Source organism: Leishmania mexicana, chromosome 30 (genome assembly GCF_000234665.1).
Source record: "Leishmania mexicana MHOM/GT/2001/U1103 complete genome, chromosome 30".
In the NCBI taxonomy this organism is placed as follows: domain Eukaryota; phylum Euglenozoa; class Kinetoplastea; order Trypanosomatida; family Trypanosomatidae; genus Leishmania; species Leishmania mexicana.
Window position 1 is genome coordinate 1,420,796 of NC_018334.1, and position 18,747 is coordinate 1,439,542.

The 18,747-nt window shown below is 56.9% G+C and overlaps 5 protein-coding genes across 5 annotated transcripts; 3 read left to right on the forward strand and 2 right to left on the reverse strand.

Annotated features, from left to right (window-relative positions):
• Nucleotides 1–448: 448 nt before the first annotated feature.
• Nucleotides 449–4,858, reverse strand: LMXM_30_3150 (conserved hypothetical protein; the record flags this gene model as incomplete). The annotated part of the gene is made up of 1 exon (XM_003877786.1): nucleotides 449–4,858. One exon carries the CDS (start codon nucleotides 4,856–4,858, stop codon nucleotides 449–451), a length of 4,410 nt encoding a protein of 1,469 aa, XP_003877835.1.
• Nucleotides 4,859–5,712: 854 nt separating this feature from the next.
• LMXM_30_3160 (putative protein kinase) lies at nucleotides 5,713–7,002 on the reverse strand (the record flags this gene model as incomplete). The annotated part of the gene is made up of 1 exon (XM_003877787.1): nucleotides 5,713–7,002. The coding sequence occupies one exon, from the start codon at nucleotides 7,000–7,002 to the stop codon at nucleotides 5,713–5,715; it is 1,290 nt and encodes a 429-aa protein (XP_003877836.1).
• A 1,680-nt stretch (nucleotides 7,003–8,682) lies between these two features.
• On the forward strand, nucleotides 8,683–10,590 carry LMXM_30_3170 (hypothetical protein, unknown function; the record flags this gene model as incomplete). Its single annotated transcript, XM_003877788.1, has 1 exon — nucleotides 8,683–10,590. The coding sequence occupies one exon, from the start codon at nucleotides 8,683–8,685 to the stop codon at nucleotides 10,588–10,590; it is 1,908 nt and encodes a 635-aa protein (XP_003877837.1).
• A 482-nt stretch (nucleotides 10,591–11,072) lies between these two features.
• On the forward strand, nucleotides 11,073–11,375 carry LMXM_30_3180 (histone H4; the record flags this gene model as incomplete). The annotated part of the gene is made up of 1 exon (XM_003877789.1): nucleotides 11,073–11,375. The coding sequence occupies one exon, from the start codon at nucleotides 11,073–11,075 to the stop codon at nucleotides 11,373–11,375; it is 303 nt and encodes a 100-aa protein (XP_003877838.1).
• A 1,878-nt stretch (nucleotides 11,376–13,253) lies between these two features.
• Nucleotides 13,254–15,698, forward strand: LMXM_30_3190 (phosphoglycan beta 1,3 galactosyltransferase 5; the record flags this gene model as incomplete). The annotated part of the gene is made up of 1 exon (XM_003877790.1): nucleotides 13,254–15,698. One exon carries the CDS (start codon nucleotides 13,254–13,256, stop codon nucleotides 15,696–15,698), a length of 2,445 nt encoding a protein of 814 aa, XP_003877839.1.
• Nucleotides 15,699–18,747: the final 3,049 nt, after the last annotated feature.

Sequence of the window (18,747 nt, forward strand, 5' to 3'; positions counted from 1 at the left end):
TCAGCACAAGTCACTGGGTAACTAAGGAGGAGGAGGCAAGGGCGGGAGAGCGTAGAAGAAATGAGAAGCAATTCATGAGCGCACAGGATGCCATCCGCAAGCATACACGAGCAAAGAGTCCCCCACCCCCATACAAACACACACGGCGCACATAGCCACACACAGCGCCTGACGGAGCAGGCGCGGACGACCACACACTGCTAGAGAATCATGCTGTTCGTAGAATGCTCAACAACGGATTCAGGGAAGCTGAGGCGCAAGTCCCTTATTCATTGCATTTGTGTGCGTGTGCGCTTTGTACGTCCATCGCACGGGGAACAGAGAGCAATTGAAAGACATGAAAAAAAGAAAATACATGCACACAAGAGCACGCAGGCTTCAATGTACATCTTCTCGCCAGACATACTCACCTGTATCATACATCAATAACGCCATGCAAGAGAACTTACTAGCGCGTCTGCTTCGACACAACAGCAAAGGACGGGAACGTACGCTCCCGCAGACGATCCACCTCGCGCTTCAGCCGCACTAGTTCTTCCTGCTGTGACCGAGCCAGCTCCTCTAGCTCGCTGGTGGCAAAAATCTCTTTGACCCGCGCAGCACGTGCGTGCGAGCCGTCCGCGCGCGTCTCAATCAGGCGGTACACTGCCCCGTTGGCGCGCACTGTGTCGTCGAGGTCGTCGCACTGGGCACCAACGATGGTGTTCTCTGTCACGCGCTCAGCAATCTGGTTCTTCAGCTGGCGCACGACGCCCCTCAGCTCCTCTACTTTTCGACTCATGTTCGTCTCCACCAGATCCATGTGGCGCTGAATATGCGCGAGCGTCTTCTCCTCCGACAAGTCCACGTCGCCGTTCAGCCACTCCTGCATCTGGCGAGTGACACGAAGGGTATGCAGCTGTCGCAGCTCCAGCTGCAGCGTCCCCGCGCAGTACCTAAGCCGCTCCCTCTCCCACTCCAGCAGCTTCATCAGCTTTCGGCGCGCAAACACCTTGTTGAGGAGCGCGCGGCTCTCCGCGTCGCTTTGGAGGATGAGATCGTTGTACTGGGCCACGTCGTCGCGCCACCGCAGGTTGGAGGACGAAAAAGCCGTCGCCGTCGTGGCACTCTCGTCTTGGATTTGGCCCTGGTGCAGTCGACACAAGGCGTGGACGTCGAGAAGACGCGTCACTGAGTTGTCGCGGACGGCGTCCATCTCCTCCCCTGCGGCATCTATCTGATGCACAATGAGCTTGCAGTGCCGCTGCGCCTCTTGAAAGTCCTCAGCAGCTCGCTGCACCTCTGACTCGGCCCCGTCAACCAGTTGCTGCAACTTAGCTACCGTCTGGCAATGCTCGCAGAAAGCTGTCCACTGCTCCGTCGTGCAGTCTGGTGCGGGCGTGTCGGCGTCTGGTAGCGGCGCCTTGCCCTCCTCGAAGCGCCGCTGCCATCGCACAAAGCGCCGGTGCAGCTTCTCGCCTATCGCCCTGTCGTCAAAGGGTGACAAGGCCCTGGCGCTTGCCGCGTAGCTGTCCGTTTTGCTCTCTGCGGCGGTCAGCCGAGCCTGCGCTGCAGTCAGCACGCGCTTCTGTTGCGCTGCAATCGACTCTGCGCCGGTCAGCCCGTCACGGAGAGCCTCTCGTTTGCGAGCCAAGGATCGATGCTGTCGATAGGCGGCGCTGACGCACAGCCGATGCTGAAAGAGTAGGGCGAGCTGCAGCTCCGCCTCGTCAACTTCCTCGGCTGTGCTCAGCCGGAACTGACGAATCTGACGAAGCTGCTTGTCTAGCGTCGCCGCCGTTTCCCGGTTCTTGTCCTGCAGCGCCTTGAACTCGCCCCGGAGCGCCTCCCTCTTTGCCTCGACGAACTCGTTCTCTTCCTTGAGTCTCTTCGCGTAGGCCTCGAAGATGCGCGTCTGCTCCTCCGTGCGCTCCTCTGGCGGGACGAAGGTGTCGCGCGTGTCGTCTGCGAAGTCTGGCAACGGCACCTGCACCTCCAGCCGCTCCACCTCCTTTTCCAGGCCGTCCATCCACAAGTGCAAGGCCGCTTCATCCACCGGAGACACAACAACTGTCCCCTTAGAAGGCGCGATCAGTGCCTGCGCCTCGGCGCTCAGCTCCTTGTCCTCGACAACGAATAGTGAGTTGGGGCTCTCCCCGGTGTCGACAACCGCCGAGAAGAGCTGTGCGGGAAGGCTACCCAACTGCTTTCCAATCGTAATGCAGCGCTGCGTGCGCTCCTCCACCTGCATGACGGACTGTCTCTTCAAGTCTTGAAGGTCAATGAAGCAGGCGTTGAAGGCGTCCTTGAGCACCAGCGACCGGCCCTTAACGAGGAGAGACTGAAGTACCATGCGGCACTCAGTGTAAACATCCGCGTCGTTCAGCATCGCAGCGTCGAAGTCCTCAGCCGCGCTAGGGCTGCCAGCCACGTGCGTCGCCATCTTGGACACGATCTGCATGCCAGGAGGTGTGCGTCGACCTGCGGAAATCTTCTCTTGCAGCTGACGGAGAAACAGTGCTTTTCGAGAAAGCGATGCCTCGGCCCGTGTCCTGCGATGGACGTGGAAGTTGTGCACCTCCAGCCCAGGGGTGTTCATGCTCACCACCTTCATACGTGTCACCTCCATCGCCTCGAAGCAGCGCCCCCTGATGGTATCCTGGAGGTACTCGTTCAGGATAGCGTGGTAGTAGTGCCTCTCGCGCATCTCAAACACGGCACTCTCACATTCGGCTGCAAACTGCTCGCGCTGCTCCGGAGTCAGGAAAGCCTCGAGAGGAACATCAGCGTCCTTTTCACTCATCGCCTTCGCCCACAGCTCACGCACGCGGGACAGCTCGCGGAGGAGAGCCCCTCGCTCAGGCGCCACGTCGCTTGCTTGTGGAGCAGTCGCCTCGTCCTCAGCAGGGCCCAGTCGCGCTCCCACCACGTGCGTCCACTCCGGCTCCTGCCACGAGGCTTGGGCATCTTGCGCCTTCAACGCAACACACTGCAACACTCCATCATTGCCGCCGCAGACCACCTCCTCTCCGGCGTCAGCGATGGCCGCCGTCGTGATACCACCGCAGAACGAGGAGCGTGCGGCGTGAATCCAGAGCGCCTTGCGCTTTTCACGCGAGGGGGGGATCGGGGTCATTTGCACCTGGTACGGCGTCAAATCCCGCGCGGCGATGCTGCCGTCCCGGCCACACGAAATCACTGTTGCATCGTTAAGACGCAGGAGGCAACTGCCACCGCTGCTGTGGTCGTGGATGAGAAACAGAGGCCGTGAGACCTTTACGTCACCCTCGCGTTGGCGGTCGAGCGTGTACACCTTGGAGTCGTGGTCTGCCGAGTGTACAAAGAGGTTGAGCACGTCAGGGGTGGCGTAGCACACGAGTGCATCCGTGATTGGAAAGTCGAGCCGCCACGACTTGCGCACAAGCGCTTCGGCAGGGTGCGTTGTCACGGCGTCGCCGTCGTCCGGCGCCTCCATGAGGAAGGCGTCACCATTTTCGCACACGACAAGCAGACTCGTCTCCGACGGTACCCACCTTGCCAACGAGATAGACGCAAGAAGAGTGGCACGTACAATGCCACGATCCTCCACGCTGTCACCACCGCAGCTCAAAAACCGTACGGCATCTCGACTACAGCATGCCAACGCGCCACAACCATCCGCCTCGACAAAAATAGGAGTGCACTCCAAGCACTTGTAGATCCACGCCTCTTTCCCACCCATGCAGTCAAAGCAGACTACAGTGGCATCCTCGAACAGGATCGCAATCTGAGAAGAGCTAAGCAGGCACGCATGCACCGCCGGCCCCCGCGCTCCGCAAGGGGCGAAAACCTTCACAGTGTTCCTCTCGTAGAGGGCCACGCTGCCATCTCGCAACACCCACGCTACCAAGGTCCCACCGTTTACAGAAAGGCACCTGAGTGTAGAGGCCTCCATCCAGCCCTTCACGAGGCGCAGCGCAGCATCTCCGCGGCTGGTCGCAGTCGGCACTGCCACCGCGAGCAAGCCTGTCTGCGTGCTCAGCAGCAGCTCGCCCCCGCTCGTCGTAGCGATGCGACTTGTGCAGGAAGGCAGGCAACCGAGGGAGAGGCTGCGACAGGTACCGTCAGCCAGGTTGACAGAGAGCAAGCCCCCTGAGCGCGTGAAGATGAAAGCAGTGTCGTCCAGCGCAAGCATCGCCGCTGCGCCCCCTGCCGCTGGGGCTTCGCAGAGCTCGCGGGATGTCTGGCTGTCGTGCGAGTACACATGCACGGACCCTTCCTTCGTGGCGTAGCACACCATGTTCAGCCCTGAGGCGCACGCACTCTCTACGTGCGCCTCGACGAAGAGGCACTTCTGAAAGCTTTTGCCGTCCTCCCCGCGCGAGTAGCCCACAATGCCGTCGTTTCTGCATATGGCGAAGCGCACAACCGCTTCCTCAAGACCGCCAGCGAGTAGCGACTTTGGCTCTCCGCTCTGCTGGAGAGGGACGCGGTCGGCGAAAGTGTAAGCACTGTTTCGCGTGCCTCGGCGAAAAACTGTCACGGCAGTGTCAGGAACCGTAGCAAGAACAAAAAGCTCCGTCCCATCAGCAGAAAACACGATGTCTGCGACACCTACAGAGATTTCTGTTTCAGTGCAGCCGAGGTTATGCAGGGAAGTGACATCGAAGAAATGCAGCGCAACCCGCAGTCGCTTCTCCGTCACACACAGCACGCCGGCCGAACTGATTGCGATTTTGTCAATCGAGTACTTCCCACTGGGAAATGGAAGCCAAAGGTGCTCACCGCCATTCTCCACGACGACCACACCATTGTCAGCCGGAACGAAGACGCGACTGTCATGTGCTGCAAATGCAGCTGGTTTGCTGCAGCCGATTACTCGTGCAAAGCTTTGTATCATCCCTGTGCATGCGCCTTGCTGCAAAGCCATACAAACAGTGAGGCCTCTTTTCCTTTTTGTCCACCCATCCCCGAGCATAGAGTGAAAGCAATGGCAGAACAAAAGAGAAGAGTATTAACGGTACACAACGAACACGGAATGCAGGAAATAAAGTGCTTTCTTCCGCCGCTCATCGCCGTGACAGGTGGGAGTACGGACACGACGAAAAAAGTCCGTCCCATGACCGAGTGGATTGTCTGTGCACTCGCTCGTGCAAGAGAAAGCACCAGCCGTCTTTACAGGACTGAGTTGCTGCAGGCAGCAAAGCCCCTCAGCGCCATTGTCAGCAGCGCGTGCAGCGAACAGGTTGTTCCCTGAGCATGGTCGATTTTGCGCGATGCATCGCCATCATAATTCATTGAGTGCTCTCGATTCACGCCATTCGAAGCACCACTATACATGCACGTATATATATATATATATACGAACAGATACAGAGAGCCAGAAACCAAGCGGGGTGAGTGGCACGTGATGTATAACATCTGGATACCACAGTAGCCCCCTACCTTCCTTTTCCCTCACTCATCCACATTTGCAACTCATCAGCCAACCTTTACATGCCAAGCCTCATCGCCACTAACACAGTTACCTAAGAGAGACGCGAGAGCTGTGGGCACGTGGCGCAGCTCACAGGAGAAGCAAAGGGTAGCCAGAACAGGACAACGAGAACAGAAGGAACATTGCACGTCGTAAGCAGTGAGATCGTGATGGCTGTACAACCCTGTAATTCAGCCTTCACCAGAGGCTGCTGTATGTACCGAGCACATCGCGCCAAAAAGAAAAAAAAAAGCAGTCCTCGTGGTTCCCTTGCACCGTCACGCAACGCCGAGGCCGCACTGAATCGCGTGAATCCACTCCTCCATGTTCTCTAGCGACGCAGCTTCAAACCACATCGACTTGCCGCTCGTCGTATGAAGCGCAAAGACGTGCTCGCGCTTCGCCGTACTCACAGGGACCGGGCACACACTCTGAATGTGCTCCAGACTCAGTGCCTTTCCCTCGGTGTCGGACTCCTTGTCAGACATAATAAAGTGACCCTTCTGCACCTGGAGGTACCGCCTCTTCCATGAGTGGTTGTCACCGCCCTTCAGCTTGTTCAGGTACCCGGAGAAAAAGACATCCTTGTTGATCTGACCGACAGTGGTGCTCTTTGGCACCTCCACAGACTCACTAGACAGGATCTCTGTTACGTGCTGCATCAGCGCATCCTTTACCTCGTTCTCAATCCGCGAATTCTTCTTCATCGTATGCATGAAGACCTTCAGACCCTCCCGCACGTAGGGGAACCGGAAAATGTCCCGCACGCTCGGCCGCTGCGCCGCATCACAGACAAGGATCTTGCGGACCACATCCCTAAAGTCGCCCGAGTACACCTCGGGGAGCGGCTCGTAGTCTCCACTGAGCACTTTCGCCATGAGACCCTTCATGTTAGTGGAGGTAAATGGGCGCTTCAGTGCCATGATTTCGTACAGGAGAACACCCAGTGACCACACGTCTGCCTTTTTGCTGTAGCGTTGGTTGTTCCACAGCTCCGGCGCAAGGTAGTACGGTGTTCCACAGAAGGTGTTTGCCACGACTCCGGACACGGTGTCATCGTACTGGTGACTGAACCCGAAGTCACCAATCTTGATCAGACCAGTCGAGGTAAGGAGCACATTGGCTCCCTTGATGTCACGGTGCAGCATCTTGTGACCGTGGATATGATCTAGCGCAAGGCACAGCTGCAGAAAAAGGAAAAGTGCCTCGTGCTCTTGGAAGTGCTTGAAGTCAGTCGCACGCGCCTTAATCTGGCGGTCAAGGTCACCCGAGTCGGCGAACTCCATCACAATGAGCAAATGCTCATTATCTTCCTTGTCCTCGATGTACTTGATGATGTTTGGATGGTGGCAACTCGCAAGGCACTTGATTTCGCTGTACGCGTACGTGCGATCGCGCGATGACATCTTCCCGAGGTCCATTGTTTTCGCAACAAAGATCGCCTTGTCGCTAACGCGCTCCACCAGCCAGGCCTCACCGTACGAGCCGGTGCCAATGAGCTTCTTCTTCACGTACTTTACATCCCCAGTCACGCCTGGCGCACCGAGGACAGACGAGAAGGCGCTCATTTCGCTCGCACAATACAGGGTGCTGCCAACGTGGTGCGGGTCACAATGATACGCTGAAATCCTGCCATGTGGGAGGGCACAACAAAGGAGACAGCGGCAGGAGGCAGTAAGTGGAGAAGGCTTTCATTTCAGCGACAAGAAGCATTGTGGCTGAGCGTCCGTGTCAATCGACCTCAATTATGGGGCTGCTAAGCGAATGTGACCGGATACCTTCATCCTTGCTCGTCAAAAAGCGCATCGGAAGCAGACGAGCAGCGTATTGAAAGAGGTGAACCAGCATCACGGACTAACCGTGGCCTCAACAGCAGCCGCAGCACCACGCCCGACACCTCCCTGTGATGATAAAAAAACGTCTCCTGCCGGTGGTGTGCGTGAGGAATTCAGTACACGAATGTACCACAGAAGACTACCAAAGTTCGCTAAACGCTAACTCATTGTAGTGCGCCTTTTGCACGTAGAAGACCCCACGGATACACGCACCTCGCACCCGTGAATTCGTTTTCAGCTTGACACCGCAGAATCGACAAGCAGTCGGCCCCCCCCCCACCCTCCAAACTCGCTCCTTCTTTCTCGAAGGCACAAAAGAATCAGATCCCAGCGTCTGGCGATCGCGTGTGCTTGCGGTTCAAGGCCTGCCGACAACACCAGGTGGAAGTTACTTTCGCTGAAAAGCGGTACAGCCATTTAGGAAATGTGAGGGGGTCACGCACCACATGGAACGCAATTTTCATCGATGGGGCAGCTTGGCCATACTGGTCACGCAGTCGCCGCACTGGACATGACCCGGATTGTCTGCACGCAACATGACGCCATGCGGGGACAGCAACAGCTGCCCTGCAGCGAGTTTTCGTTTCTGCACCTCACAATCCTTCTTGGCACCGTGCAAGGTGGGAGGGGGGGGGAGCCTGCAGCACTTCATCTTCCGTGCAAAAGCACAATTTCCAGTTCTTTTCATTTTTCTCAGACATGCCTCGCTGTTCCGCACCGCCAGCCATCTCAGGGCCCATTGCAGGTAAGGCAGCAACCATGGAAGTGCTATAGAGAGCCCCCTCCTCTCCCAGAGCGCTCGCCGCAGTGCGCACGAGCGGCGGGGTGCGAAACATCAGGGGGTTTGCCTTCCCCACCGGCCGGCAGCCACAGCGGCGTTTCCGGGACGAGCTTGTGAACTGATTATCTTTCTCCTTCGTCTGCTTCTTGCCCCTCCGCCTTTGCTGCTTCCCTTTGCACTTTTCCTTCCGCGATGCTACGTCACCCCAGCTTCCGTTTTCTAGACCACGCAGTGACGTGGGTATTGATGTGAAGAATCAGAGAACGCAAGTGGGTTGTGCGTCGACTTCGCCTCATTATCTGCCTCTTTTTCCACTTCGACCATACCGCATGCAGCTTCTCGATCGTCCATATTCCCAAGAACGTCACATAAGGCGTCACCCAACTGACTTCTCCTTCCTCCCTCCTTTCCTCTCACTCTCTTCGCACCCACATTTTTTTCTATCCGACTTCTCAAAGCAGCATCAAGAACACAATCCAGCTTCTTTCCGCTTTTGCTCTCCCTCGCCTGCACACCGCGACACAGAGAATACAGTCTTTGCCCTTCTTGGGTACACCGCTGCACCACCATTCTTGGTGCGCACAGTTCACGATCTACTCGGTGTGCGTCTCCAAGTTGCCCACTGCACAGCTATGTCGGTAGTAGAAGAAGTTTACGCGGAGGGTCGGCGCAGTATTCAGAAGGCGCGGTCTTCGCAAGCGCCGCGGTTTCATCCCAGCACAGGCATCACCATCAATGAGCCAAAGCGTTTCTTTATGCTCCTGATCGGCGTCTACGCATGCATTTGCACGTCCATCAGCTACGTGTACAACCTTTTTTCTGGCCAACTTCAAGAGAAGTACAACTTCTCTCAGAAGCAAATGTCTGTTATTACAACCATGTCTAGTATTCTTGGCCTCGTTGTCTTCCCTCTGGCAGGGCTATACGACTACTACGGCCCGCGGCCGCTCTTCATGATCGGCATGATAATTTTACCCCTTGGCGGAGTTCTCTTTGGACTGGCCTTCAGCGATGCTGTGGACGGCAGTGTCGTGCGCTTCACAATCTTCAGCGCTTTCCTCGGTATCGGTACATCCATGTTTGACATTGCGGGTCTCATGACTATTCTGAGTGTGTTTCCCAGCAGTCGCGGAGCTGTGATTGCCGTAATGAAAACGTTCATCGGCCTTGGCTCTGCCATCTTCGGCGCTATCCAGCTGGGCTTTTTCGAGAAGAACATCACCGGGTTCTTCTACTTTCTGGCGGCATTTGCCGCCGTTGTTGGGTTTCTGTGTGTCCTTTTCGTGGAGCGGCCGCCGTATCAGCTGACGGGCTACGAAGAGAAATACCTGACAGAGGCAGAGAAGGCAAAAAAGCTGTCCACGAAGAAGGCATACTTGGAGAAGGTACCTTCTCCACGCCGCTTTAAGTATGGCTTTGTGCTTGTTGCCCTTCTCATTGTTCTTCTCCCCATGCAGAGCACCGTTGTGGCCTACAAGAAGCTAGGACACGTCTACAAAGTCGCCTTTGCTTTGATCACCGTCGGCATTATGGCACTCTACTGTATCATCGCCATTCCGCTTCGGTGGCTGGATGTGGGCAGCACCAACATTATCGAGCAGCTGCCTGAGGAGAGCGAGGCTCTGGTGGCGGGGGCCGCTGCCGCATCGGACCACCGCATGACAGCTTCTCAGCGCCTCAGCATGCGCATCAACACGACGCGCACGAGCATTGCAGAGCAAGCCATTTTCAATGCAGCCAGCATCGACGAGTCTGCCCACATTGCGCCGCAGTACCAGACATCCTTCTTCGAAAGCGTCTGCACACTGAAGCTGTGGGCCCTCGCCTACTCTCTGTTCTCTATCAGTGGCACCCAGATGGTCATCATTGTCAATGCCCGCTTTGTGTACGCCGCCGCCTCTGAGACGCACGTGACTCCAGAGGTTGCCTCTCTCCTCACCATCTTCAACGGCGCTGGCAGTGCGGTGGGGCGAATCCTCATGAGTATCTTCGAAGTATGGACGCAGAAGCGCAAGCCTGAGGAGCGCATCCCGCTCACTATTGCGCTCTTTATCCCATCGCTGATTGTTCTCGCGGCGTCCCTCATGCTTCTTTTTCTGCAGAAGGAGTGGCTCTTGATCTCGTTTGGCCTGACTGCGCTGGGCAACGGCTTCTCTGCGGCCTCCATAGTGCTTGTAATGCGGACCCTGTACGCGAAGGATGTCGCGAACCACTACAACTGCATGTCCCTCTCCTCGCTCGCCGGCTCGGTGCTGCTAAACCAAATGCTCTACGGGAACTGGTACACAAAGGAGGCAAAGAAGCAGGACAGCAACATTTGCATTGGGCGGCAGTGCATCTTCGTGCCCTTCGCTATCATGAGCGGCCTGCTCTTTACTAGTCTCTTCTCCGACTTGTATGTTCACCTTCAATACAAGAAGTTTTGCGACGAGGCGCTTGCAGCGCGTGCGCAACTCCGCGGCGCGCGTGCTAGCATCCCCCAGTCCAACGAACCTGACGTCCTGGATGAGCGTGAGCCGTTGCTGTCCTCGACGAACTGAGTTTGTGCGTCTTTCTAGTCTTCTCCTTTTCGCTGCACATTGTCTTCTAGTTCCCACTGCGTTGCGCACTCTCATCCCCAGCTGTGATTGTCCTCGTTTTTTTACTCAGTAATGTTTGACACGTCTTTCGTTGTTGGGAGTCCTTTTGTTCTTTTGTGTTGCTTCACACACTTTCCACGCCAGGAGACGAAATGCGGTGCCCATTCATGAGGTAGAAGAGGAGGAGATTAGTGACTCATTGACAAGCGTTTACGTACCCTTCATCCCAGGCTTGGATGCCTCACACAATGGGATCTCCTTCTTTGACGTCCATGCGCAGTTCTTGATGTCGCGTATCGCCTCCAAGAGTCACCTATCCGCTTTCCTCCACCTCGTTTCCCTTTCTTCTGTCCTCTTTTCTTGTACGTGCCTCGACTCAGATTGGTCACACCTTGCACCGTACATCACGTTCACCTCACCCCTCCTCCCTTCACATATCAACCATGGCCAAGGGTAAGCGCTCCGCTGATGCCAAGGGCAGCCAGAAGCGCCAGAAGAAGGTGCTGCGGGACAACATCCGCGGCATTACACGCGGCTGCGTCCGCCGCATGGCGCGCCGCGGTGGCGTGAAGCGCATCTCGAGCGACATCTACGAAGAGGTGCGCCGCGTGCTGAAGGCCTACGTGGAGGACATTGTGCGCTGCAGCACGGCCTACACCGAGTACGCCCGCAAGAAGACCGTGACGGCGTCCGATGTTGTGAACGCGCTGCGCAAGAAGGGCCACATCCTGTACGGCTACGCGTAAACGCTCGCAGAGCCGTTGCACACTCATAGATACACCTTTTTTGTTCGTGCCGACATTTCTTTTGTCTCCTTGGTTTTTGACTTCCCCTCTCCCCACTATGACTTCTGTCTCGTGCTGACACCCTCTCCCTCAGCCCTCGCTGTTCGCTGGGCACAGTACAGAAAGAAAGCAGAACACACCAACCCCACTGCATACCTGAAGAGAGACCGTGCGCTGCCGTATCCGAAGCACGCTCTCGGCGTCCGTGTCTATGGAGGCTGCGTGCAACCCCGCCCCCTCCCTGCCTCCCTCAACGCCCGCGGGCACCGGAAGTCATCACGCGGGATGCCGGGTCGCCACTTCGACAGTGTCACTCCTCCGCCGCTTGCTCGCTTATTCTCTACGCCACAGCACCATGCGCTACCTTTCACTCTTTGCGCTTCTCTTCGTCTCCCTATGTTCTCTGTTCACACACATGACACGCACGAGCGCGCAGACGGAGGCACCCCAAATGCAGAGGACACGTGGGATCGTGCATCCACTGCTCACCTTCACGAGGCAGATGTTGGGGGTCGATGGGCGCTTTTTACCGAGATTCGGGCCAGTGGGGAAGAGAGTGCATCCGTACGGCCAGCGGCGCGAATCAAGGAAAAAGTACGAGCTCTGAGAAAGGCGCGCCTGCGGCCGCCTTTTCCCGCTTCTTCGGGCTCAGACGCCTGTGGCGGTCTCCCCATCTCGACTTCCCACGGTAGACTTCCTTCTGTTGCTCCCTCACCCGCCTGCGCGCGTGTGCGTGGCGGATTGGGACGCGGATGAAATCAAGCTCGCCATGCCCTGCTCACTTTTCCTTTCCCGGTGCCTGTGCCCGACCGGTGGGGCGGGCCTCAGCAGCCCATGTTCGATGGCCTTGTTGGTTTGGCCTTTGCGCTTCGTTGGTGGCCGACGCTGCCGGCTGTTTTGTACTTTGCTGTAGTGTACAGCATGTCGTGGCACGGCGCTGTTCTCTTTTGCGTTTTCGGCACTGCCTGCACACCGCACGCCACGTACTCTGCCTGTGCCTCAAGCGGTACACCATCCGGGTACAGGCTCGATCTCACTCCCCGACAACCGTGCACCCGTCCAACGCGCGCCGCCCTCTTCTCCTGCACCTCTGCCACTTTTGCTTTCCTCTCCTGTGCGTGTGTCTACTCCTCTGCCTCTTCTCGTGTAGAGGGGGAGGGGGCATCGAGACGTGCAGGCTCTCCCTCTTCTGCTAGACGCTGGGGACTTTTCATCGAACCGCGGTGAATGCCAATGAAAGGTGCAGTGGAGTAACTGCCGCGCGCATCCTTGCACAGGAAAGACTTGCCCGCTTTCGTCTCGGGGAAGCGAAACTCAGACCCGTTTTTGTGCAGCCGCCGCCTGCACGACCAAAGAGGCTAACAACCTCCCCATTCCCATAGCGCCGCTCCGGTGTTGCTCGACGCAGGGGCATCTTCCACTGTCACTTCGACCCGTCCGCTTCGCGGGTCCGTCCACCATCCCACGGTGGCCACCTTCCCTCAATCCACTCCGCCTGTCCTTATCTGCCTTTCCTCATACTCCGCCCATTTCTCCATACATCCACCCACCCACGCACCCCACGCACACCCCCGCACAGACACACGCAAGTGGAGGAGGACACCTCCGTGGACTGGCGCACCCTTTACAGTTGCACCGACACGCTCACAACTCTTCTGCACCGCTGTCCGGTGTTATCGTGTAATTCTCTTCGACTGCCCTTGATCCCCCCGCGTCTCGATCCGTGGCCCTGCTGCTTCGCTGTACACGGCCAAGAGTGTCCTCGTGCCACTTTGGTGGCCACCTGCACACCTTAGGTCTCCTTCCGCCGCCACGGCACTGCGCGTGAAGTGCACCATCATGCAAGAGGAGAACAGCGTGCCAGCGGCGTTGGCTCCCAGGGACACGGACCGCCTCGACCCTCTTCAGCTGCTCTCCTCCTCTCAGAGGCACTTCGGGCTGAGCAGCGCTGCGGAGAGCGGACAAGGGTGTCACTCGCGCTCACGCGGCAAGCTGGAGGTGGATTCGACTCGAGCATCGAGCGGTGATGAGAGGAGCACTGGATCATTGTCGAAAAGGGATGACTTGTCGAATGGGGCCGCAAAGAACCCCCCGCTCAGGTTTAGCGGGCATCCTCGCCAATTAACTGCACAAGGTCTTCATTCACACACTCAACACCGTCGTTTGGTGGCACTAGCCGTCTCACTTGTCTTCATAGTCATGGTTCACTGGTCCATCAGCGAATTCACGACCAATGTCGGCTCACAACAGGAAGCGTCGATGCGGTTGTCGAAGGAGGAGGCCCGTCTATCTCAGTTTCCGTCGCCGTTTTCGGTCGTGGTGCAGCACGAGAGTGCGATGATGCGGTTGACGACCAAACAGCGTGGTCTCGCTGCCGCTAGCGCTGACTCTCTGGTGCGGCTGGACCGTGATCAGCTGCCGTCGTGGACGCTGCGCGTGATCGACGAGAACTGCACAATGTGCTTCGACAGTGTCACGTACGCTTCCGCGGCCGCTGCGGATCCGGAGACATCGACTGACGAGACGGGAAATCAGAGGCGGGAAAGGCTTTCCGTGTTCGCGACTGCATCTGCACCGCTGGGCCTCATGGGGCCGATGCTGTTTGCGATGGCGAGCGTGACGGACGACGTGGATGTTGCAGCGGAACTGCCGCTGTGGCAATGGGTGACCCGGTCGTACGCACAGCAGCGCCGCTTCGTCCACGCGTCGCAGTGGAAGAGCACAGGTGAGCGACCGCGACACTTGATCGTGATGGGCATACCTTCAACGGACCAGCCGATGCGCTACCCGCTTCGGGACGCGCAGCGTGCAACGTGGTTGACGTACCGAGAGGTTGCGCGCACCGAGAACAACTTTACGGGCGCACTGCTGCAGCTCTACGTGTTTGCTGCTGCGGAGCGTCCTTCTGAGGACGCAACGCATTCGACCGTGGACATGGCGCAGCTGGCCCCAACAGTGAGCGAGTACGCTGCTGTGACTGCACAGCGCCTGGGTGTGGAGAGTGGGGACGTCAACAATACCCCCACGTACGTGCAGCGTCGCGTGGTGCTGCGTGATGGGTGGCGCGGCATCCCAAGAAGCGATGACGCGGCGTGGAAGTCACCCTGCGCTGGTGTACGGTCCTCCGTGGTGACTACATCACGTCGTGTGGACGGGACTTCGTCACTCGCGACTCTTTCAGCCCAGTTGTCGCTGCCCGTGACACCTGCCTTCACAGCAGCGGCGCAGTATGTGTGCCACGTGTCTGCTGCACTGTGGCAGGAGGCGCTGCACCATCGCAACTCGCTATGGCTGGACTTTTTGACGGACCGCAAGCCGACCACGAAAAAGAAAATGGGCGATGCGATCTCTTGGGGTGTCCCAACAGAGGTAGGCATGTCTCAAAAGGTCGTCATATGGCTGAACTACGCGTACACTGCGTTCCCAGACGTGCCGTACATCATGAAGGGCGATGACGACATGTACCTGAAGGTGCCACAGTACTTGAGCGACCTGCGGCATGTGCGCGGTGGGTGGCGGAAACCACGCAACTTGACGGCGACCATTCCATACAATGGGGTTATCCCACCGACGCTGGGCATCGACGACACGGAGGAATGCCTGTATCGGGTGTGGTGGCTGTATAGCAGTCGAGTCATCTTTGGCAACGGGGTGGGCTACACTCTGGACCGTCGCCTCATCCAGGCTGTACTAAACCCGTTTGATGACTTCAATGCTCATCTGATGAAGTTAGTGACAAACCCCTACAAATCCAGCCTGAATAAGGAATATCTCAGCTTGATCATGGAACATGAGGATAAGCTTGTCGGGAACCAGATAAAAAATCACCTCGAGGCCGTGAAGAAGTTCTGCCCAAAGAAGCGCGTGTGCTACATGGCTGACAAGCGGTTCCGGGCGCACCAGATTCTGCGACCAACGCCTACCAAGCTGACGTGGATCTCGGTGATGGCGCACTTTGGCATGCCAGCGATTCCCTACTATGTCCACTACTTCCACAAAAATGAGTTCAAGGTGGCAGAGGAGGCGAAGCGGTTGATTGCGCAGGGTATCAGCGTCAACGTGATTGAGGCGAATGCCACGCAGCGCATGCATGAGTGGGTGGCGTCTCACGTGCCGAGCACACTGGTTGGGCTGGGAGCGTCACTCGATCTCAACTGGGTACGCGGCGACCCCCGCACCGCGTACACTGTAGCCGAGGAGGACGAAGTCGCGGTGTACGATGTTGGGTACAAGCAGGGAAAGGCTCGCATCGCCGAGTGTATCGTGGAGTCTGGTAAGGGGTAGATTGCTCCTCCATTGTGCCTGCCCGCCAGCTTCATTTCTTCTCCTGCAGTGCCTCGTGTCACCTTGAGGTTGTGTTCAAGTGACACAGCGACTTGAAGAGTATGCCTAAGTAAGGGCACCGACTTGGGTTCACTCTCACGACGGTTCTTGCGGTTTTTGTTTTTCAGGGTTCAAGTGCATTCGTTATCATTGCGCTGCTTTAGCGGCGAAACCTGTGCTCGTCTTTTATTCTGCTTGGGACTAGGGTTCGGACAGTCGGCTTTCACTGGCGCTCTTGTCGTTCTGAGGCGTGAGCTGCATGATGAGCCGTGCGAATGCATTGTTCCAATTCATTGCTCTTCTTGTTGCCTTGTTTTCCTCCATTTTCTTTTCTGATAGAGTGAGGTTAGCTCTGCCTCCGCTGCTCTCTCTTCGTTTTCTTCGTTCCCCACACGCGTTCTAGCCTCTACTTGCAGGAGGCCCTTCTGACAACTGTCCTCAGCTCAACTAAGTGAGGACAAGAGGTCAGTTGGGTGCAACAGGCTTCACAAATAGTCGGTCGCGTAGAGAGATCGCGGCTTCTTCCATAGCATTTTTTTCTTTTGGGTGTACCATCCATGCAGAAGGTATCGGACTCACTTCGTTCTCTCTCACCTCTGCAGCCTGTCTCCCCTCCCTCATGAATAAACACCCCACCCAGTCTCCCTTATGCGCTATGCGTATGTTGCTGTGCTTCCTTTATTCTCTTCGTACTCAAGCTAGCGATTTTTTTGTTTTCCGTTCACTTTTTCTGTTTGTTATTGTTTCTCATTGCTGACACGGCAGCAGCGCTTACGCATTTCCCACGATTTGTTTCTGTGGCTCTTTTCCTTTCGCTGGGAATATGATGTTAACGTTGTAAGAGACGCGCGCGTCGTTTCGGACGAGGTCGTTGGCCAACGATGCCTTGTGAGAACAAGACCATCACCACCACCACAACGCACTCTCAGACTCAAAACATGAACACCGAAACAGAAGGCGAGGACCACGCCTTTTTGTGGCGTTCTCTGTGACGGCCCATCACACGTGTGTGTGTAACTTGCGTGAAGATGAGCCTGCCTTGGAGGACTGTGTGTAGTCCTGTACAAACACGTATGCGATACTGTCCACCGTGTCCTGCGTCTGAACAACCAGCGCGGTTTTGGTTCCAGATCCACCGCCAGTACCACGTCTCCCTCTCCCCTCCCTCGTCCTTCTACTCTCATCCCATCCTGTTGGCAGCCGTCACCTGAGCTCATCTCACTACACAGCGCATAAAAAAACGAGGCCAAATGTTCCCGTGGTATATGGTGGGCCGTCACAGAAAAACAAAACTATCGCCTGCTCTGGCCTCGTTACCGTGGACTCCTTCTAGTGCCTTTGCTCACGACTTTGCCCACCTCCCTCTTACCTGACAATGCGGTGGCACAAGCGAGTGGAGTCTGTGCGCGTGGGACGAATCCTGAAATCCCATCACGGAATCATGTCGGACAACGAAAGTCTCCGAGGACCGTGTCGCACCGCAAGGGACGGCGGCTGTGGGTCCGAGGCAAACCGGGGAATGCGTACGGAGGGCAGCAACGCACCTGGCTAACAGTGGAGTTCCCCATTCCAACGCTAGCTTTTCCTTGTGTCACTCACTAGGCCGGACAGGAGCTCTGTGGCGAAGACTCGCCAATCTGGGCGGCCGCATATTGTGTATTGAAGAAAATCTACTCAAACAGGTGCTCTGCAGGCAAACGCACAGCACTCTGGATAGTCGATACAATGTGGCGATGAGCGCCCTGGACTAGGTTGTGAATTCCGTGAGAGCCTTACAGTAGCTCAACAGAGAACCGCTCTCCGAAACGACAGGGACCTCCCGTGTCCGGTACAGGCTGCGGTCACAAGGTCCGATAGCACAATCTTCGATGCACCCGCATCATAAGGTGCAGGCAATAGCGCCGACAAGTAGGGGGCAGGACAGCCAAACGCTTGCAGGCTTCCGCACGCAAAACGGATCTCACGCGTGGAAACACGACAAAGGCAGCCGGCAAAGCTCGAAAGTATCCGATGAGATACTCTGCGGTGACTGTGTGCGCGCTGACAAAATGCGGGGTGGGGGGAGGGTGCCTGCGGTGTGAGTGGACACTCACAATCTGTTGCTCGTCGTGCTGCCAGCTGCAAAGTACACACTCTGGCTGCCGATTACACTGTGAACGCAACCTTGTCCACTGTCTGCAGTCGCGCCAAGCCTCCTCCTCTTTTCAGGCGCCTTTTCTATCATGACTGGGGAGTTGCGCAGGAGTAGTGTGGCGCGCAATTTGATACGGAGCGAGCAAGCATTGTCCTGCGGCACTACCCACTGCTGTCCGACAGGTGCACTCGAGTTGCTCAGCCTCCACTTCTCCAATGCAGTGATGGGCAGTCTGGTGGGCACGACAGCAGACGCGATGAAAGGCAAGTGATCCAAGGCACCGTTTTGTGCGGACCTGTGTGGTGTGGAACTGTGGTGATGGCTGTGTTTATGGCTGTGGTTGTGGCTGTGGTGTTGTTGTCCCTTGGTGTGTGTGGTCTATTAAAGGTTGTTGCGTGCGTGTGTTATGGTACGGGGGAGGGTACGGGTTAGGGTTAGGGTACGGGTACGGGTGTTGTTGTGACTTGGTGTGTGTGGTCTATTAAAGGTTGTTGTGTGCGTGTGTTATGGTACGGGGGAGGGTACGGGTACGGGTACGGGTACGGGTACGGGTACGGGTACGGGTACGGGTACGGGTACGGGTACGGGTACGGGTACGGGTACGGGTACGGGTACGGGTACGGGTACGGGTACGGGTACGGGTACGGGTACGGGTACGGGTACGGGTTAGGGTTAGGGTTAGGGTTAGGGTTAGGGTTAGGGTTAGGGTTAGGGTTAGGGTTAGGGTTAGGGTTAGGGTTAGGGTTAGGGTTAGGGTTAGGGTTAGGGTTAGGGTTAGGGTTAGGGTTAGGGTTAGGGTTAGGGTTAGGGTTAGGGTTAGGGTTAGGGTTAGGGTTAGGGTTAGGGTTAGGGTTAGGGTTAGGGTTAGGGTTAGGG